The sequence below is a fragment of the Perna viridis genome, chromosome 1 (assembly GCF_037379345.1).
Source record: "Perna viridis isolate PV_CMFRI_1.1 ecotype Kerala chromosome 1, ASM3737934v1, whole genome shotgun sequence".
In the NCBI taxonomy this organism is placed as follows: domain Eukaryota; kingdom Metazoa; phylum Mollusca; class Bivalvia; order Mytilida; family Mytilidae; genus Perna; species Perna viridis.
Window position 1 is genome coordinate 23,116,802 of NC_142445.1, and position 22,173 is coordinate 23,138,974.

At 30.9% G+C, this 22,173-nt stretch overlaps 1 protein-coding gene across 20 annotated transcripts in view; it reads right to left on the bottom strand.

The window, feature by feature from the left end:
• Positions 1-3,202: 3,202 nt before the first annotated feature.
• LOC148627840 (plasma membrane calcium-transporting ATPase 2-like) overlaps positions 3,203-22,173 on the bottom strand; it is a 107,970-nt gene continuing 88,999 nt past the window's right edge. For 11 of the 20 annotated variants that reach the window (XM_088580061.1, XM_088579973.1, XM_088579982.1 and 8 more), the window contains 7 exons: positions 21,870-22,064; positions 21,335-21,526; positions 20,376-20,589; positions 19,458-19,669; positions 18,670-18,777; positions 17,631-17,804; positions 3,203-9,159 (listed from right to left, as the gene is read on the bottom strand). In XM_088580061.1, coding sequence (XP_088436187.1) covers positions 8,944-9,159; positions 17,631-17,804; positions 18,670-18,777; positions 19,458-19,669; positions 20,376-20,589; positions 21,335-21,526; positions 21,870-22,064 — 1,311 coding nt within the window. In that variant the 3' untranslated portion in view covers positions 3,203-8,943. Of the gene's footprint in view, positions 9,160-11,800; positions 15,146-17,630; positions 17,805-18,669; positions 18,778-19,457; positions 19,670-20,375; positions 20,590-21,334; positions 21,527-21,869; positions 22,065-22,173 lie in introns of those variants that run through there. The other 9 variants (XM_088580087.1, XM_088580117.1, XM_088580098.1 and 6 more) reach the window with 6 other exon arrangements.

The window sequence follows — 22,173 nt, forward strand, 5'->3', positions numbered from 1 at the left end:
GATTTCCCGCCATTTTACATTATCAAGTTTTCTACAGTTTTAATTGGATAAACCAATTCTCCTTCAGGCGCTTGTTTCGTATAAAATAGCCCCCCTCGTCTTAGTAGGGGGGGGGGCTATTTTTATATGAAACGCAGTGCCTGTTATTGAAAAGATTTACAGTCAAACTGTATTAATTTTCACGGTGCCCTCCTATACCAATTATCTCCCTTGATTAAAAAAATATGACAAAGGCACAAATACAATACTAAATAACGCACTTGGCTTCTTCCTTATAGTTTTCTTGTTTGAACATAAAAATATAAACACTTTTAATTGTTAGCATGTACATAAGGGGTGGCCGGGACAAACCTGTGAAATATAAGACTACGTTATAGCGAGACAACGTTTTAAGCGAACTATTCGGGGCTTATGATCTAGTTTGTTTAGAACAACTAGCGAGATCTATGGTTTTTTTTATTAGACTTGTTTTTATACATTTTAAGAGAAATATAAATTTGAATTGACATTAATTAAAATTAATGTCCACCCTTTTAACAAGATATTAGTGAATATCCTCCCTAAAATATGGCCCAAATAACGAAATGTTACAATATTCTGATACAAATGTATAGATCTCATGCATTCTTGTAAACTTGAAAATGGACCCAAATCAATTATAATAGAAAATTGGTAAAGTGATACCATATATATAGAACGAAAACTTTTAACATTCAGTATTTATGTGGACGAAACGATAATTTTATCAAGTGAACAATGAATGACATAAAACTGATGGCGTTTACTATTTGTCGCATTTATTAGTTGAAAAATCAAATTGATACATTATTGTTTTGAACGGGTACGACGAAATACAACAAAGGAACCAGCGTATAACCAAATCCAAAATAGTAAATACATTCAGAGATCACAAAAAGGTCTTCAACAAGTGTAAACACACCTCAGAGCAAGCCGAAATGCCGGACATAAAAATAATAAAATGGTATATTTAAGCAAAATAAATTATATTCAGTTTCTATATTTCTGTTTTGTCAAGGGATTTTTTGATGTGTTTAATTGTGTGATACTTTTCCACAGTGGCCAGGTTTTAAAGAGGGTGGGTTGTAATAACGCCAAAGTACTTCAACCCCGCCACATATTTTTTTTGCGCCTATCCCAAGTCAGGAATTTCCGGCCTCTGTATGTATTGTTTCGTTTTCACCTTTAGTTTATTTTTATGTTACTTGAATATGTAGGGGCAACTCTTTCGCTGTACCTGTGTATAATGATGTTTAGGGCCAGCTGCAGCCTACCCTGTGGTATGAGGGTTTCCTTGTCGTTTATTGAGGAAGAATGGGTGGCCTTGGGCTGACATTTTCATCCAGGTGGGGTTGTCTCTTTGACATATTCACCATACCTATTCTCGTTATACATCATGCCATTAAAAAAACAATTAATTAATTAAATTCATTTAATAATTAACTTCACAATTTTGTCATTTGACCAATACAGTTAGTCTCATTAAAAATGAAAAGCCTAACGCTGTCCTCTTGTTGAAATTGTTGTGTCGGCTTTTCCAATCGTATGCATAATATCGGTCTTGGCCTCGGAACAGGTTCCGTCAAGTAGCTTTCTCTTCTCTCGTTTAAGCGTGTATATGATGCTTCAACTTTGTCGAGATAAAGCATAAATCCCCACTAGACTAATGTCCAAAGTCGAATGAAACCGTAACTGTTATACTCCGTCAACTATTTTTTGTGGTTGTCTTATTATATCATCGGTTACTACCTGACAGGGTGCTCATACAAGACAGGTAAATCTAACGGTGGCTGTCCAATAAAAGTACTCAAAAGTATGATTCAGTGTCGTATGCCGAATGCAAGAAAACAAATAATGCACCCACATTACATGTATTACATCATTAATACTTCCATGTTTATTGGTTTGATTTTGACAAGTGTTTCTGGCACGAGGTTTTTGGCTTCCGTCAATTTATCCTTATTAGTACAAAAACTTTAGAGTGCCTTCTAAATGAAAATGTAAGAAACCAGCAGGTACATTTCGACTATAGACGCCACGAGTGCTTATTTAGCAAAAAAACAATGAGCATTGTATATGTAGACTGAAGTGGTTCAACGACCATCAATAAGTCTAATTTCACTTAATTCCTATCTTAAGAACTAAGATGTAAGGTAATATTTTAAGTGGTCTAGAGAGAGTAAACAACTGTAATTGGTACAGAGTAGAACGCAGATCTTTTATCATCGGAATTATATCAGTCTGTATCATTTTAATGCAAAGTATATCTACATATTTAAAGTTAATGTGAATTTTTCTTTGGTTGCGCAATGACCGAACTGTATTTCTAATTCGACACATCTTTACTGTCTGTATAAATTAACATAGAAGACACAGTTAGTGGAAAAGCACTGTGATATGGGTTTGGAGGTGGAAAGGGGTGAGGACAAGGCTGACCGAAAAAAAAAGACGTTTTTCGGCTTAATGTTCCGAAGAACTATCACAACGACGAAAACTGAACTTTTAAACAATTAATACAAAATATAATGAATCAAACTGTCATGAAAACATAATCACACTTACAGTAGAAAAAAAAAACAAACTATAATTGTTCTAAAACAAACATAATGTATCATACGCACTAGGTGGGATATTTTTTTTTTAATTATTTCTAGGTCGTGTGACTGAATGGTAGAATGATATTACCCATTTATACAAATTGATGATGGCTTACACGTTTAACAGTATGAAAAAAATGATTATTTCGATCTTGTACATTGTTTTAGAAACTCATTCAAATAGGGAATCGAAGAAGAAAAATGGCATGAAAAATACATTGCATTGATTATTTTATTCTTTAACCAAATATTCTATTGAGTCTGAAGTTGCAATAAGAAATAAATAAAACGTAAGGAAACCACCAAATGACGATATAATGAACTGTAAAAAAATAAACAAAAAAAAAACAGGGAGTAATTACTAATTGTATTGGCAGTACAATCTAGGAACACCCGCCAAGTTATTTCCACATACAGATACATCAAGGCATCCCATCCCTATAATGATCCAACTGAAAACTATGGCTGACATACATGTACCAAGCATACATTCATGTGTTCTGGGAAAATGCTGACAAAGAGTGACCTGCAACTAAACCTAAAACTTGGTAGCCTTCTTTATCTCTCAAATAAACAGATAAACTAAATTTCACTGTAAAAATTGGTTTTATTACAAATTGATGATAACTTACACGTTTAACAGTATCTATAATAACTAACTCAGATGGATAAAACAGTCCTCTCAGCATTTCACAATGGGATATCCTAGAATCCATAACAATGTTGGATAAACCAGGAAGCAGATAAAGATTTAGTTATAAAAAATTCTATTTCCACAAATTGAAAAATGGGAAATTTCAAATTTCTTAATTTCATGATTTTCAAACATTTAGCCACAAGTACTGTAAAGGTAAAATATAATAAAATAAAACATAACATGAGTTACATATATTTAATTACATATTTTGAGTTTTTATCAATGTTATTTGCATGATTTAATTTTAGAAGTTATTGAATTTTTATTCAGTCATTAAATGACAACAAACACATTTGCATTATATGCTTTATTCTGCTTTACCTGCTTTAGCTGCATTGCTCCAATTCACATACAACTGCTCTAAAGAATATTTTCATCCAAAAAAGCTTAATGAACATTTACAGTCAAAAGTAATCACTTCACCTGTTAATTTATGAATATTTAATGAATTTCATACTGTGCATCTTAAACTGTAGCTAATTCAAAATTTACAAGCCTAAAATACAAACATTTTACAAAGCATTTTGAAAGATTCAATCAACAAATCTGCTGAGATTGTTATATAAAATGAATTTTGAATAATCAAACCATTAGCTTACCATTTAGTAAAGAGACTTTGAGATCAAAGAAACTATTTCATAATTAAATATAGTTTAAATTTCCTTTCTATGAGATCAAATGCATAGGAACAACTCTTAACATGCAAATTTGTAAAATGTTAGCTATTTAAGCTATAAATGAAAATCATTAAATACTCAATATTTCAAAAAAAGAACTACTTTCAACCACTATATATTCTATGTAATATATACAGAACAAGTAAAAGGGTAAAAATGGCTAACGTAAACACACGTAAAATGTTAATAACCAGGGAATGGATTTCTCAGCCTTTCTCGGCTCAGATGTATAATAATATTTAACACCTATAAGCTCATACAAACTTTGCTTTGTATTGTGCATAAACAATGTAATTTACTATTGATACAGATTTGAAACACACCAACCATATATTAAGTAAATAATTTCAAGGTATTTCCTGCAAATTAATCCAATAATGACACAACTGGGTTGCATTGATATTGAAACTAGAAATATTGTGTAGAATTACCTCCCATTTCATTCAAAAATTATTAATGAAATGGAGAAAAGATGGAGAAATGATGACAATATGCAGAAATATCGTCAAAATTGGTAAGTAATGTAAAAAATGCCCCATAATTAGATGTTCAAGATTGGGAAACATTAATAAAATACAGTCTGTGATTTTGGTAGGCAAGTTCTTAAGAAAGAGGAAAGGATAGATAATACCAGTAAAAAGGCCACCAATACTTTAAAATGATTGAATCTTGATTATTTTATATTTTAATTGGGAAGAAGCAGTATTCGGGTCCATTTTGATTATCAGGTACGGTAATCAAACTCTGAGAGTGGTTTATAAGTGAAGCTTCCCTGAGCTTGGTTTGGGTTATGAGGATAACCAGAACTAATACAGCATGCAGAGATGATGAATTTGATAAAAGGAGAGAAGCCCTATTTCTTATCAGAAGACCACTGTACATCTAAGTACTTCTGATCTCAAAGACTAAATTTTGACACTTTATTGTGTATTTACATACATTTTTGTTTCATAGAAAAGTTAATTGTGTGCATTTTTATCTTTAGCACTTCTTGTGTCATTGGATAATGAGTGGTAGATGTTCAATGTTGTAATACTTTGATTTTATTTTTGGAAACAATGAAATTTGGGATGGATAAATTAAAAAGTGGGATATATACAACGTGCTATTTGTTTATACATGCAATGAAACACAAATCTGTTTGTACATTTAATATTCTTTTTCCCTTCATTCATTGTGTTTATTGTAGCAATTAGTGTCCATGCACACAGTTCCATTCATATGATAAATATTAACCAATCAAAAACAAGTGTTATGTCACATGATGGGGTTACAAACCAATCAAAAATGATGTAGTATATTTAAATCAAAATTAAAAAGCATTTGTAGGTATATAATACACAACATTATTTGCCAAACACTCTACAATAAATCTACAAGCTAAAAGTCACAATACATAAAAATTCTTGCAAGTCTTGATTTTTCGTAAATTATTGGTCATTTTCTCTTGATACTTGAAAATCTGAAAATAGAAAGCTAATATAAGTGGCCTGAAAAGCTATAAAAAATAGGGAAAAAAGCTGTTGAAAAAATATGAAAAACTTCTCGTTTATTCTTTAATGTTGATTAGTCTTGCATGCTAAACAGTGCTTACAAAATATCAATGCACTGTTATCAGAGTGCTTGATTGTCACTAGAACAGATAGATGGGACCTTGACATAATTTGAAACTCTTGTAATTAAGGAATTTTTTCTATTAGTAACTAAACTCTACTTGTATCTCATATTAATTGTCCTTGTGGGATTAGTATTACTTTGTTTTTGAAGTGCAAAGTACAGAACTAATTAAAATATTTCAAGAGATTTGAAAGTAGGTCATACTTAGAGTACTGACACATCATATTTGATGGTAAGAAATTTATAAATCAGAGTTATAGCACTGTTTTTAAATGATTTGGTCTTATTTTGTGGAAACTTCTAATTTTGAAGAAAGTTATCTGTCTAATTTAGACCTGACAAAAAAGTTCTTGCAAGCAGACTGTGGCAAAATGGACTTACATGTAGAATGGCAGATACATGAAATATCAATCAATAAATCAAAATAAATAAAAAATTAGGTTATGTCCCTTACCAAGTATTAAAATACCTAAAAAATCTTGATACGTTTATAAATATATAGAAAAAGTAGAAGAAAAATTCTAGAAAATGAAACATAACAACACTACTATACTATTTAACATTCCAAAATCTTCTAAAGCTATCATTAAAGTAAGCATACATTTATAATATGAAAGTAAAAGCATACAGAGATGTTATTTACATGAATAGAACTATAACAAGTTGCATTGAATACTAACATTCTAGCATACTACATGAATACTAGGCAACACACATGCATTTCAAATATTTCAAGTGAAAATTCAATAGTTTCGACCTTTGACATATCTGAATATCAAATCTCTGGGCAAAGCCATATATAAATTATTACTTATTCAAAATTAAAAATGTAACATGTTTGTTAAAAATCATCATCTTTTATTTTTTTTTTTAATTTTCACCAAAGAATTTATAGGGCATGTATCATAGGAAACAATGCCCTTGGAATCTATTGAAATGACATTGACTTAAGAATTTGTTAAAATTGTTGAAACTACTTTTCTTAATAATAAGGTCTCTTCATACAATTTTAGTGCCCCAACTTTAAAAGACATGATGACATTTAAAAAAATTATGGGAATGAGTATGGGATCATTTAATCTTTAACCTATTTTTCATCATCATCATACATTTACACCATGAACCATTCATTCAAAATAAAACGATCATCCTGTAGAACTGACACCAAATATATCTACTAATTACCTTACATCACACATCATCACATGTCATAGGTTTTCCATGACCAATGTTGCATCCTGTAGTTGTAACACAACCAATGTCCAAGGTCTTCTATTGAGAATTTAAGAAAAAAAAAATGGCATGGGAGTGTGCACTCAGTGATATCCTTAATAAAATGTTAATTAGTTAATTAATTCATGTAGTTAAAGCATGGAGTCCCCAGCAACTAAGCCCCCCCTTAAATAAAGTACTGATTCTGAGGAAGCAAGACTGGAACTTTTGCCTTAAGATTTTCATGAAATCTTGATTTTTGAATTAAATCACACCCAACAAATGTTGCCTAACCCTGCTTGGCAATTTACTTAATTAACAGTCACTCTATCCTAAAATCCTTAATAAGTCTATGTACATGCAATTGCATTAATCAAAACATTTATTTACATTCCTATCTAACTGCAAAAAAGAGAGGGTAAAACTCATCCTTACAATAAACTAAGGCAGACTTTTTAAGATCCTTTACTTCAAGACTGATAGAGTTATTATATTCATTTGTACTTATTTTACCCCCTCCTCACACATTCCAATTTCCTTGATACCTATCTCTTCATACATCATGCTTAAATAATTGAAAAATTATACAGACTAACATTTCTAAACCATGATTTAAGGAGGAAGACCTAGGGTAAGGGAGACAACTCTTAAATATCATCGGAACGTTTGTATTCAGCATTTTACATCAATCTTATGTAAGCATCTGATTAACTTTGATTCATTTTATTCTGCTTCAAATGAAAGCTTGAGAGGCTTTGGGGAAATTTAATATGATACAAACATCACTGATTTCAAGTTATGTCCCTTACCCTGGGTCTACCTCCTTACAACATTCCAATCATGCTGCATTCTAACTTACGACATATCATTATCTTAAATTTATGTGTGCACATGTGCAACTCATGTGCTTAGATTAGTACCCCATCCCACTATCATGGACTTTTAACTAGATAATATAGGTCAACAAATTTAAACTTAACCGAATATGCTATCATTCTTTAAACAAACATATCTATAAAAATATCTACATCTATGTATAAGATAATCACTTATTCTGCATACAAATTTATACACAAGATTCTGTTATGAATAAGTTCAACCATAAATGCCAGACATATGCTTTTATGAAAGACAAAGCTTTAAAAAAATCATTCATCATTTGAGTCTCTGAAATGTAGCAATAGATTTGTTAGACACTAGATGTAAAATTATGCAGAAATAATTTGCTTTCAAAATTTTTGTGCTTTTTTGCTTTTGAAACTTGATTTTTTTTTAATGAAAACATCAATTGGCATCCAAAAATCCTCCATGGTTAATCAAAACAAAATCTTTAGATTTCTGAATTTTAAAAATATCTTAAAGAGTTATCTATCTTGGCATTGAAGGTGAACAAAAAGCAGTTTACTATAAGCTCAAGACTTGCAAGATTAACTAAATACAATCAAAGTACTACTGAGTATCAAGAGAGTAAAGACTTATACAATTATCAAGCCAGAAACCTGAAAAAAAAATTATATCACATAAATACTCGAGACAACATTATTGGAGTGGTTCTATATTACAGCGGCTAAGTTGCATGCATCTGTTGAGAGAGCAAATTTCATGCATTGAAATTAATGATACAATATGAAATTTTCTTTAATTTTTAGTACTGGGAATTTTTTACAACAAATATTAATTCTGGTGCCTCCCTCAAAACAATTAGACTATTGACCATTCTACGTTATAATTTCATTAGTATACCAGGCTTGGGGGACAGGACTTATTAGTTAGCTGAAAAAAATAGAGCCACTCCACAATAAAAAATATAAAAGCAATGCAACTAAATACATAAAACCCTAAAAGCTCTAGTCAGACATTTCACTTGAGTATTTCTACACACATGTACGACAAGAAATTACTTTTCACTAAAACAGGAAAAGACATCATTTCGAAGTACATATGTATCTATTTACAGCCTTTTAGCACATATGTACCTTGATACTATTAGTATGCTTTTAAAATGTAGTTTGCATTTTGTACATCTGTGATATAACCTTTATCCACAAAACTACAAATATTTGAGAAAAAAAAGTAATGAAATGTCCCACTTTTATTTTAAGGTTATAAAAAGTCTGTACATAAATTATTCATCAGCATAAGGAATACTATCTTGATGTCCTAACCATGGGGAAGATCGACTCTCCTCGACTTCAGGAGAGCTGGCTAGCATCGGCTTCTTAGCCACCCCTGATTTCTGTTGGAGTGACTGGAGACTAATCAGTGATGGTCTACTACGTTTGTCATAGCTGTCTAAATGAGAGGTATCAAGGTCCATTTGAAATGCATTAACTACTCGGATCTGAAATAGAGAGGGGGAAAGCAATTAATAGGTAATAAAAAAGAAAGTTACGACTAGAGCAATAACATACAAAAATAAATTTGAAGCCCTTTCAAAAGCCAATTTAACTAAAGAAATGAATTCAAGTGTCCATAACTTTAAAATACAGAACCTACACACGTATACTTGAATAAGACTTGGTTTGATTTATTTTTCCATGTACTTTAATTGTTAAAACAATTAATAAATTCCCATGTTAACACCTTGGGGGAGTATTAAATACTAATGCCACTTCATTAGTTTTAAAATGATAAGACAAACTAAGCATTAAAAAAAATTCAGAGAGCAGTGGCTAAATGCTTTACAAATGATGATGAAAACAGTTTTTCTTGGTATATTTTTTTTTCCAAAGCAGCAGCTTAATTTTTAAGGAAGAAAATTGAAAGTTTGATGAAATGTAATTCAATAGACATTGTACAAATGTATTTAACATCATAATTGTGTAGAACTGGGTTTAAATTTATCATGAATGAAAAAAATCTAAATTACATCATGTTTATATCAAGCTTGTGTCAGACCTACGTTTAGCATCAATACACACATATTAATGCATTAATTACTTTCAAATGTACGCAATGCATCAAAATGCTTGAATATAGTTAATAAGTGTTGTTATATATAGACCAAATCCAAGGTGCAAGAAAGAACTATTTAGTGACAAAAGTAAGTTTGCAAAATTATATGGTATATTGGTAGTTGTGCTTCAATATTTCCACAGAAGTGCAAATATGTTTTGTTGAGCAGGTGTATCAAAATCCTTAACTTATTCATATATATTCTGTACATACATGTAGTGGGTTGAAGTTATGATATTTCTGATTTTCTTAATGCTGCAAAACTGTTTGTTAATTAAAGATAAAATGCTTGATGTACGTATCATATTAGAATTAAGTTTTTAAAATGGGTGTTTCACAACTCAAGTTATTCATTAAAGTTCTGCTTCCATACTTTTTATTTAAATTCAGAACTCTGTAGTTTGGAATGCTGAATAATAATCTGTAAATTCTCTTTAAAACAAGGTATTATTTGAATATGGAGTTATTTTGAATTTAAGAAAGTAAGTGAAAAAAAAAACATTTGTATAACTTACTCCTACTAAGTGGGTTAGTCATGACTAATGGGGGTTAGTAAGTTTCCTTGACGTTTGATATCTTACTAACCCTACCCCTTAGCCATACCGGCATGACTAACCCCATTTGTAAAGGTTCAAATTTACTTTTGGTTATTTTCTTAGTTCCAACATAATTCCAAATTCAAACAATTAATTCCCCCCCCCCCAAGTACTTTTACGGTAATACAAATCATTTACCAGTATAAATAAAATGATGAAAGATCCTATCTCAGAAGCAATTCCATTACTGTGAAAGGATCATTGCCTGTTGGGTACCAAGTATTAGTATTTGTAATTGTCATTGATTTGCCATACAAAATTTGGTTCCAAACAAAAAAGAAAATTTTCATTCATTTGTATTATGGAATTGTGGAAATCAACTAACTCAAGAATCTATGAACTGTTCTTTCTTACCTTAACCATGAAAATTGGTACCAACGAATAAAAGTACTTATACAGTATTTCAATATGTGAGTTTATACTCAACCCAAAATAATAAAATGATGTTTTCTATTTATAAGTAGTACCATCCCAAAATTCTAAGTGTTTACCAATAAAAAATTGAATTTTAAGAAAAAAATTACAAAAATGAACATGTGTTAACAAGAAAATGATGCCCCACTTAACACTTTAATCACCGTGAATGACCTATTACATTCCAATTTTGATAATGATGTAACCCAAATTTCAAAGAACAAAAAAAAAAAAAAACCCTGTAAAACCAAAACTTTTTGCACAGATTTACAGACTGAAAATCTATCTTGCCAATCTTTAATGGCAGGAAAACAACAGGTGACTTTAAATAAAACTTCTAAACCATACATGTTGGTTAATAAAGATATATTAACATTTTAAACATAAAAAGTACATGCATAATTCAACAATTAAGTTGTTAAAGCAAAAACAAAAAAACAAAAAAAATAATAACATGCATAAAAAGAAAAAATAAACATGCAAGTTCGGAAATACTGTGCTGCGGTAGTAACGTGTTTATCAATAAACGAATACACAGAAAGGATCGGACTTGGTTTTGTCAAAATTCAAGTGTAGTTTCTCATGCGAATGTGCTGACATACAAATGGTACTTTTGAAGAACGGCTGTCCTGTGACTATGGTGTAAAGCTCATTTTCCAGTTGAAATATCATTCCACTTTCTTCTCATCTGACTCAACACATGGCTGGTATACCACAAACTCAAAAATGACTGTGCAATTTTACGGATTGGAAAATATGCTTTAAACTGAACAGTGAATAGTGAATCTTTTAGTAAATACATAAGCTATTTTTTTAATATTAAAAAAGCAAATGCCAACATAGCTTAAAGATTCTTTACTTCAAAAATCCACCCCTGATAATTTTTGAATCAACACTCAAGTGCATAATCCCAAGCCTCAGTGAGGCCTACATAAGCAAACAATTTTGTTAAATAATCTTTTGTCAATGTCCCTTTGATTACAAATGCAACCTGTTTTGAATGAAAGGAAAACAAAGTTAATATGCTGAATTCTTTATTTTTCTATTAAAAACCCAATAACAAAGGGATCAGATCTCCCACACTACTCAAACGTTTGAAGGATACATGAAGAATCGGTGTATTGCTAACAAAGCCGCTAAAACATCATGGGACGATGCCCATCATGTCTCAGCAGAGTTTCACCTAAATACACATAGGAAACTATACAGCATTAGTTACACTTATGGTACATAATTTACACTAAAAATATCATACACCATTACTTTAAATAAAAAGGCTAACAATAACATGTCACAATACACATTTAAAAAATATTCAAAGAAAATGTATATCTGATGCACATGTTCATGTTATGATGATTTCTGCCAAAAGATTTGTTTATTTGAATGTCATTTGTTAATCATATTCCTGAGAGGTGATATATTTATTACATTATGGCCAATAAAATACACAAACACTAGCTTACGGTTAAACATTAAGTACTTTAACTGTACATACTTGAATGAATGATGCAATATCTGTTTTCAAGCAGCAACATGTACATGTACTTAGAATTTGTAAAATTCTGTATGATCAAAGGTAATTGGTAAAGATTACACAAATTTTAATTTTCTGTACACCACAAAGACTTAGCTGCAAACACAACTAAAATAATCTAAATCACATCATGATTGTGGATCTGGTCCTTCATATACTATCATTTAGTATAGCTTATATATTCATTTCATAATTTACTTCCCCATTGGAAGGGTATAAAAAGTTTGAGACATCATCATCCAATGGTTCTGGAAGGAGCTTTTATAAAAAAGCAGAAAGCTTAGAAATAGCACTAAGATTTGTGTGCACTGAATTCTATAATTGAAAATGATGTATGGTACTGAAACTTAACAAAATTTTCTGATGAAAGTATGAAAGCAGTATATACATGGCATAACTACCAACAATAAGTTAGTATTACACAGTATTTACCCATATATTTGGAATGTTTTGATTCATTATACAAGAGAATATTCCCTATAGTGAAATCTAGTAATGATTATTCCATTATATTTAAATTGTTCCTTGCATTTAATGTGTTTGTTCCTGGCACTCACACGTTCAAAAATTATTTAACGAAAAAGCACAAAAATGATATAATAATCTTAAGCGTATTTATAAGTCACAAATGCCGCAATAATGTTGCACAGGTTCACTTAAATTTTTGTTGCCGACACTTAAACCTGCCGAAACCTAAAAACAATTCCATGTTGGTTTTAACAGCAATACAAATTTCCCTAATCAGGTAATCAAGTAATTCTGTACACATAGCTTATAAATAAATAAATAAAATATATTTGTACATGATACAATCTATTGTTTGTTAATGAAAAAAAAACTTAGCCTTCCTCACTTGATTCTGGTAATGTCAAAATCAATTACTCCAAGCCCCATTAATAAAATTTTCGAATATGATTATCATTATCATTATGTAAAAATTCATCTTAATTACTACAACAATTTAATTTAATCAACTAAATTTGTGTCATAATCTGAATAAATCCCTTACACTGACAAAAAATATCATTAAACCTGTCCTAACATTCACCAAAATATATGACCCACAATACTTAAAAAAGGACAAAGTGGATAGAAACTCTAAAATATTTCACAACACCTTGCTGTCAATTTTACTGACATCTTTTATCTTCTACATTTGGAAAAATTAGACCCTGTCACTGTGACAGGAAAAAATAAAATCCTTAAGGGGGGTAGACCTAGGGTAAAGGACATAACTATTGAAATCAGTGATACGTCTGTATCATATTCAATTTCACGGATGCCTATCAAGATTTCATCTGACACAGAATGAAATCAATCCAAGTTACTTTGATGCTTACATGACATTGATGTAAAATGCTGCATACAAATATTCCAATGATATAAAAGAGTTGTGTCCCTTACCTTAGGTCTACCTCTTTAGTCATCAATGAACACTAAAATACTGAGGATATTACTTAAAAGAAAAAATGCTAAGGAAAAGAGTGTTCTGTCATAGTTTTTTTTTACCTTTTTAATTACTAGTATTCAAAAAGGAATAATACTAATGATTCAATATAAAAATAGAGCCGAAATTGCAAGGACGAAAAAAAACAAAAAAAAACAACAACAAAAAAATAAAAAAATCTCAAAACCTTTTGTTAAATTTACTGTCATGACAACTAGTGTTGAAACTTATCATGTATTATAGTAACCCCCCATTATAATCACTAAGAAAAAAAACTTATTACCATAATAGAGCTAAAGTTTACTAAAAATCATTTGGACATGCAAGAATAATTCCTTAAAAAAGTAAACAGTTTAAAAATATGTGTGTAGTATAAATTATATCATGTGATACATACATGTAACTTAAATGAAATGATAAATATACATCTGCCAACATCACTATAAATCCCATTCATTAAAACCTTTCAAACTGAAAATGTAATGTTTCAGTGACAAGCATAGGGTTTGACAATTGAGAAATGGTGTTAAAAAATATGAAATAAATGTACACACATCACACACACATAAACATGTAAAAGGTATGAGTTGGCAGGTATGCACACATTACTGCAACAGTGAGACACACCAGGAAATCTTGCAACCAAGTCCTAAAAAGTTTTATTCATCAATATAGTGTTCATGCTCCTGTAAACATTATGCTTTGAACAGTTTCCTGGGAATTTGCAAATTTCTGAAGTGTCTGAAAATCAAACAACCCCCAACTATGTTTTATCTGTAAAATTAATATTTTGTTTTGTTTCCTTAGGACTTGAATGCAATTAACATTAAAATGGCACTAGAGTCAAACTTCACTTTGTACCAATTATTGTTTCAAGAAAGTAGGATTCTTTCCATATTAATTCCAGAAATTTTCGTAGGGAAAATAGATTAAAAAAGAAGAACTAAAAGTTATCACAATAAACAATAGTTTTGACACAAGACATGTTAAGTATAAAATCTAAAACTAGATTAATAAGTCTATAAGATCTCTCTATCACGCCCAACTTGTTAGTTACTATCTTGTAGGTTGAACAACTGGGACAAAAATCTAGAATAGACTATTAAAATGTTCCAGTGCCAAATTATTGCTAAAGTGTCACAGCAAATGTGACGGAATATTATGACAATAAGTTGCAAATATCAGTCAATTAAAGAAACATCCTCTTCAATTATGTATTAAACTGGGTTTCGGCAGTGGAGCCATCTTCTACAGAGGGAGAGGAAATAGGTTTGGATTTACGAATCTTTGGTAGAGAATGGTAACTGTGTATTGAAGACATACTAGTACTGTCATATCGTGCATCTAAGCCCATGCGGAAAGCATTAACAACACGTATCTGTAAATAAACAAACAAAAAGACTAGAGATATATGGTGACAACATTAAATACAGCAGATATGGTCAAAACTAAAATGGTGAGTTGCAAAAAAAAAAAAAAAAATCTGTGGCACAAAGGTTGACAAAACACATGTTTCAACTGCTATAAAAATGTACCAAATAATATAATTCAGAACATGGTTTGTCAACCAAAAAATCCAAAGACCAAAGTCCTAACACCAGAGAAAGAAGTGTCTATTGGACAAATACACTACCAGATATAGAAAAATAAGAGCTTTCGAGTAATGAAAGCTTTTCAAAACTATTTTTTTGAAAAAAAGTATTTTCCTGGTAGTTAAAACATAGTCATAGTTAAAAACTTCAAGATAAGTCTTTCTCCTCAAATGATGGCATTACACCAGAGAACAAAGCCAGACTTGACAATCATCTCAAAATATAGAGAGAAGTTAAAAAAACAAAATCCTAGTTGAAGCTAGGTTCACATTATAAAAGGATAAAGAAAGAAAGTAAGTTGGCAGGAAAATGGCCAAGATGAATACAATAGAATGAATTAAAATACAGAACCACAACACAATCTTTTATATCACATAAATATGAATTACAAGAGAAAGTTCTATAAAAACCTCTGATAAAAGATGAACAATTAGATTAATCATTGTATAATTCAGGGTATATATAAGACACGACACCACAAGACAGGCAAAAGAAGAAATACAATATCAACACATAGAAAACCATGGTTTGGGAATAGACAACATTATCACAAATCTGGAATCACAGCTGAAAGAATTCGCATGCAGCTATTGTTGCTCTTGTTCCCTTTTTAACTGGTCCCAGAAAAATATTGAGAGATGACACAATCAGAAAACTTATGAAAAGTTTTTTTTCCTTCATAGTTGTATATTTAAAGCATGTGAGGAACAGATTTTCATAGATGAAATCACATTGTTAAGTGACAAGTTTTGAAAAAAAATATAAATAAAATAATGAATAAAATTTAAAATGATGTAAAAATAAAGAAATTTTATCAAGTAATTTTTTTTTGTTAAAGACTTTTTTATGATTAGAAAATTTCATTATGGAATGACAAAAAATCATTGGAATGTCAAAACAGTAGCATTTTATACATGCAATGAAAATAACAAAACAATAAGACAATGGTTTATACACTGAAAAATGGTAGGCAGTTTGGAAACTCTAAACATTCTTGGCACAGTAATAACACCTAAAGCTTCAGTGAAAATAATAGGACACTGTGCACCACGACGATATTGCACACTTTACTTAGATAGATGTCTCAGTCACTCCTATTTGAGTCTGTTGAGGAACCTTAGGGGGTGATTCCTTATGGGCTGGGTTGGTAGGAGCTAAAACTGGAGAGGGTTGTTTACTAACTAGAGGTACATTTTCAAAAGACTGACTTTTAGCTTTAAATGTCCGCTCTGAAAAAGTATGAGGAGAACGATAATGAGTAGCGTCTGTCATTGTTACACGAAGTCTTTGATGATTATTAGACAGATCTTCACTAATGGGACGCGGCCCAGGGTGACTGCGCGAACTACGTAAACTGTGCAAACTGTGAAAACTGTGTATACTACGTTTTTCTTCAAGGTCTTCCAGAGTACTCTTAAACGCCCGCACAACTCGCAGCTGTCAATAAAAAAAGTTGTCATATTGATTTCATGATGTTAAAAAAAAAAAAAAAAAACACCAAACCAAAAACTGGGTTTCAACAATCTTTTCAACCGCAGCTACAGTAACTGAATATAGGAAGAAAGAGATTAAAACACAACTAAAAACTAGGATGCACAAAAAATATCTGGGAAAAACCAAAATCTAACTAAATAGATAGAAATGCAAAGAAATCAAAACTGACCAAGAAACACACATAAAATGTACCAGTAGGACTAAAAATAAATCAATACATTGTAATTCTCACTCTAAACTATAACACCAAGATTGAGATTTTAATCAACATAAAAAGCTCTAAAACATGACAATAAATTACATATGATATTTATCCGTAAATTTATGATTGTCAATCATATTTAGAAAAATAGATTTGTTTGTTGGTAAATAAAATTCCAATCTTGGCAATATTCATTATCAATTTTTCATTCGTTCCATCAATAATGCATACAAATATTATTGTTGACTAATTTAAAAAAAAATGTCAGTGTCATTCTGTCATTCAATCTCCACTAACACTAATGCAGGCAAAAAATATAACAGCACATTCAATATAAACACAAGACAATCAACGTATGTACACATACTGTATACATGCCACATTTCATAATGGCAATAATCTAAAAATCAAACCCACACCCAAAACTCAAATATTTCTTACAGAAATCCCAGATGCCAAAAGCTAAGGGAAATTTTGGTATTGGTCATGGAAGTATTAAGTGACAGCATCTTCCAAGTGAAATGGACAATGTGGCATATATAGGAAAAACTAAAAAAGACAAAACTGCATCCTACCTGTTGCTGGAGACGGGTAAGGCCTCTGACCCATAATATTTGGCCACGCCTTCCTCCCACATCAACGTCTTGTTCAATAAGGTCATGATCAACTTCTTCCTCTTTATCATGTTTGCCACGGAAGCGGCGGCAAATATTTTTAGGTATTTTACTAGTTGGAACAGTAGTAACAAGCTGTAAAAAATTACAATATTACAAGTTCAATACACAATAAGTTCACTTACAAACATGAGGTAATAACAAGATAACCATATATAGCTGTACTTGATATACTTAACTTGTTTCCTAAAATGAAAAACTACTGCTTATAAAATTAACTCATTTAGGCTTTGTTTATTTAATTGTAACTGTAAATTATATAACTTGAGTAATGTATGTTTTTGTGAAGGGCAATAACAAAATTACCAAACTGGTATGTTATTAGTACTATGCAACAAATTATAGCTACATAATTGACTTATTTTCACAGAAGAAATCTAATACTTCACAATTTAATTGGAATTTAAATAAAGTCTAACAACAGTGTAAAACTGTTTATCATATACCACAGACACATTTATTTCATATTTAAAGCACAAGGCTTAAAGGGGGTTTTAAAAATTGGAAAAATTTATTATTGAGAAAGCAGAAATGTAGTCTGACACCTTTTGAAGTAAATATTTAGTTTCCCTATTCTCTATTATGGGAAATTTTTACTATATTTGTGAGAATCGAGAATCAAGGAAATAAAAGCTCAACATATTCAAAATTCAGATATCTCACAGTCATCTCTCAAAGACCTTATCTATGAGCAATAAAAATAATGACCAAAAATTAAATACCCTTGTTCATAGAGCAAATCCTGAAATTTTGCACTCAGGAAAATGGCATGCTATACAGTAGCTTTTTATCTCAGTATGTATCTTGGAAAACTATTTTGGAAACCAAGATTTGTTCATTTGAATCAGATGTTTGGAAAATAAAATTTAAAGAAAGACACTAATGTAAGAGGACTTTCAGACAGGAGGTGTTTGATTCAACCCTTTAAATAACTACATACCTGTCCCCAAATAAGGGATCCTATTCCTAAAAATAGACACCAAAACCACTGCTCTAGCGTTAATGCTTTGGTGCTAAATACAGAACCTCCAACTTGTACTATAACTATCTGTAAATAATCAATCACTTTATTTTTTTTAGAAAGAAAAATGATCAAAGTCATTGTCCTTCATATTTTTTTGTTAACTGTGCACTACATACTGTGGATTTCTAACAACAAGTGGGACGATATACTAATTATTACTATCTATAACAATAACATTTAATTTCAACATTAATATACCGCACAGTAGAAAAGGCCTGAAAAGTATACGATGTTTCAATTAAATATCTATTAAAATGATATTATTCGTAATTGATCTTTTTTCTGAAGATAGTTTCTTTCATTGCAATTCTTTTTTTTTTTTTTTTTAAATTACCCATATCAATTATTTCAGGTAGATTTCAAAGCAATGTAACATTATGAGCACATACAAGGTCTCAAGTTTTGAAGCAGTCACTGAAATAAATTGATTTTCAAATATACAGAATAACAGCAGTTTTGAAGTATTACAGCAGCCAAATATGGTAAGATGTGATGTTCTGTTGAGTTGTCCAAAACTGATGATATTCTGTTTATCAGAGAACATCAAGGTTGATTTGACATAACATTGTCATTAGAAACTGCTTATATTTTTTAGTATCATGGCAGTAGTCTTTCCGAGGAAGAAAATATCAGGCCGTATGAACAAATGAAAAAAAAATGAAAACGTTACAGAGAATAAGCTTCATCAATTCAACTTGTTTTACCTGAGCTACGAAGGTTCCTATCCAAATAACAATAAACACTGGATTCCTCCTTAATCCTTCTAAAATATTACGCTGCCCGTGGATTTTTCTAGCGTTTACTTCATTACATAGAGTCATCATAACAAATGTATTAAATATAATAGTAAAGTGCTGAGTGGGTGGAGAGTGAATATCTCCTCCTATTCCTGTATCTATGTCGAAGAAAGTAGGACCTACAAACATTCAAAAATACAGCATAAGTGGAACATTTAATGATACCCCACCACATAATGGTGAAAAGGGGGATGGAAAAATGTTTAAAATGGCCTTACTCAAAAACTTCAATTTCGATTTTTCCACTGTGCAAAGTATCAAAAGAATTCATTGACTTGTGCTCAAATCATCATTTCATTACAGTCAGGATGGACGGACACACAACTTTCGAGAGGGTATCATATGATACCTTATCTCTTTGTGTATGTGGCATCTGTATTATCTACAGAAATATACACTGATATCATAAGCTGTCAAATGTTTGAATTAAGTTTCCTTTGTCTCTTTGGAACTGAGATTGGTTGAATGTTGTCATACACATGTGCAGATAGATATGGAACATTAAACTGAGGTTGAGCATCTTCACCTTCAAATCAATCACAATGGTAACTCAAGTTTAAAATTTTTGTCCTTGTATATGCCAATGTGATTTTCTACATACTTACCACAGAATTGAGTCAAAATGCTTTTATTAATTGAAAACCTCTTTAAAATGAATCTTGAATTGAAAGTTGATTATTTTCACAAAGTTTTTATTTATACACTTCAAAATGCATAAGTATCAATGCAAGGGAACTAAATTAGTAGATAGATGTTTGGGGTATTCAGTTTGAACAGTTTTACAGATACAAAAACTTATTTACTGGTACTATATTAAATTCTTACCCAAGAATAGTAAACAAAATATAACAATAAGCTGATATATGGAATGACCAAGAATATTTTTCATCATGGTTCGAGAGATAAGAGCCTTCGTTCTGCCGTAAGGTTTACGTTCCAATAATTCTTCACTGGGAAGTTCAGTAGCCAAAGCCAAAGATGCCAATGTGTCCATAATCAAGTTGACCCACAACATCTGAATGGCCCTAAGTGGACTGTCCTGTAATAATTAGAAACAGACGTCAATAGAATGAAAAACATAATGCACACATTGCAAGTTCTGTTTGATCAAAGATGTAATAAGTATTTCATGGTAAAGGAATATAAAATAACTTTATATATTCAGATTATTTTCATGACTTTAAATCTTGAGACAAACTGAATTTTAAAACTTTCAATTGTTTCATTAAAAGAATGTAATTCTCTACAAACTCTGTACACTATCTTTGCATATGTATTATAGAAGTTGTTGATGTGCTTCACTTCTTGAGGTTTTAAATGTTTTGCCTTGCCCTTCACTACTGATATTCCATTACTTAGCTAAGCTGCTTTCAGTTTAAACATATTTTATTTCAAATTAATACATCAATTATAATAATACATCATAAGGATTCGGAAACAAGTCTAGGTTTATGTTAATCTGTCTCCTATCATATGACAAATATTAGCACATGGATACGTTCGTTTAACATATATTTATGTAATAATGAAATAAAAAGATAATACTGTGAAAAAACTATTCTTTGTGGGGTACCAATTTTCACGATTTTCGTGGGTTGGCTAAACCATGAAATTTGGTTCCCAACGAAAAGGAGGTTTCCATTGATGTGTATACTGAAATCCTAAAAAACCATGAATTGAAGAATCCATGAAATTGTGTTTCTTTCCTAATCCAAAAAAACTGGTATCCACGAATTAAAGTACTTTCACAGTAAGCTGCTTTTATAAGCACTAAGAATACATACATCAATTGCACATGCTCCAATGAATGCTACAAGTACAGCAACACAATTGACAGTCAACTGGAACTGTAAGAACTTGGCGATACTGTCGTAAACGTTTCTACCCCACATAACTGCCTTGACGATACTTGTAAAGTTATCATCAGTCAAAATAATATCTGAGGCTTCTTTGGCTACGTCAGTTCCTGATATCCCCTACAACAAAAACAGATTATTGAATCTACCAAAATGGATTTAAATAGTTCTCAAAGGGTAGATTTTAATTTTCATAATACATATTATTTTTGGGGTACTATATTTTAAGCTGACTTTCCTTTCTCAAAAATAGCATTATGAGTGCAACCCCAAATTATTTACAATGAGTAGTATTCATAATGATATTCTAATTTCATTTAATATCATAGAGGCAAAAAAAGCTAGCCCATTAGATTTAACTATGAAAAATTAAAATCTTAGAGGTTTAAATAGCTAGCCAATTAGATTCGGCATAGTGAATCCGACATCTTAGAAGTCAAAATAGCTAGCCAATTAAGGTTACCATAGCGAATCCAACATCAGCCTTTTTGAGAGCAGGTCCATCATTGGTACCATCACCAGTGACAGCTACGACTTCTCTGGCGGGGTTCATCTTACTGTCAATAATACCTTTTACCAGTACATATTTATCTTGTGGTGAAGATCTAGCCAGGACACGGAGTTTGGGCCATACCTTATCAAATAGTTCTTGAGATACCTGAAAGAGTAAAAATGTGTTGTAGTACTGTACAAGATCATGTACTTTGTGATGCTAAATTTGTCCTTTTTTATATAGGCAGAACAATTGTCAAAATTCTAAATTTTAA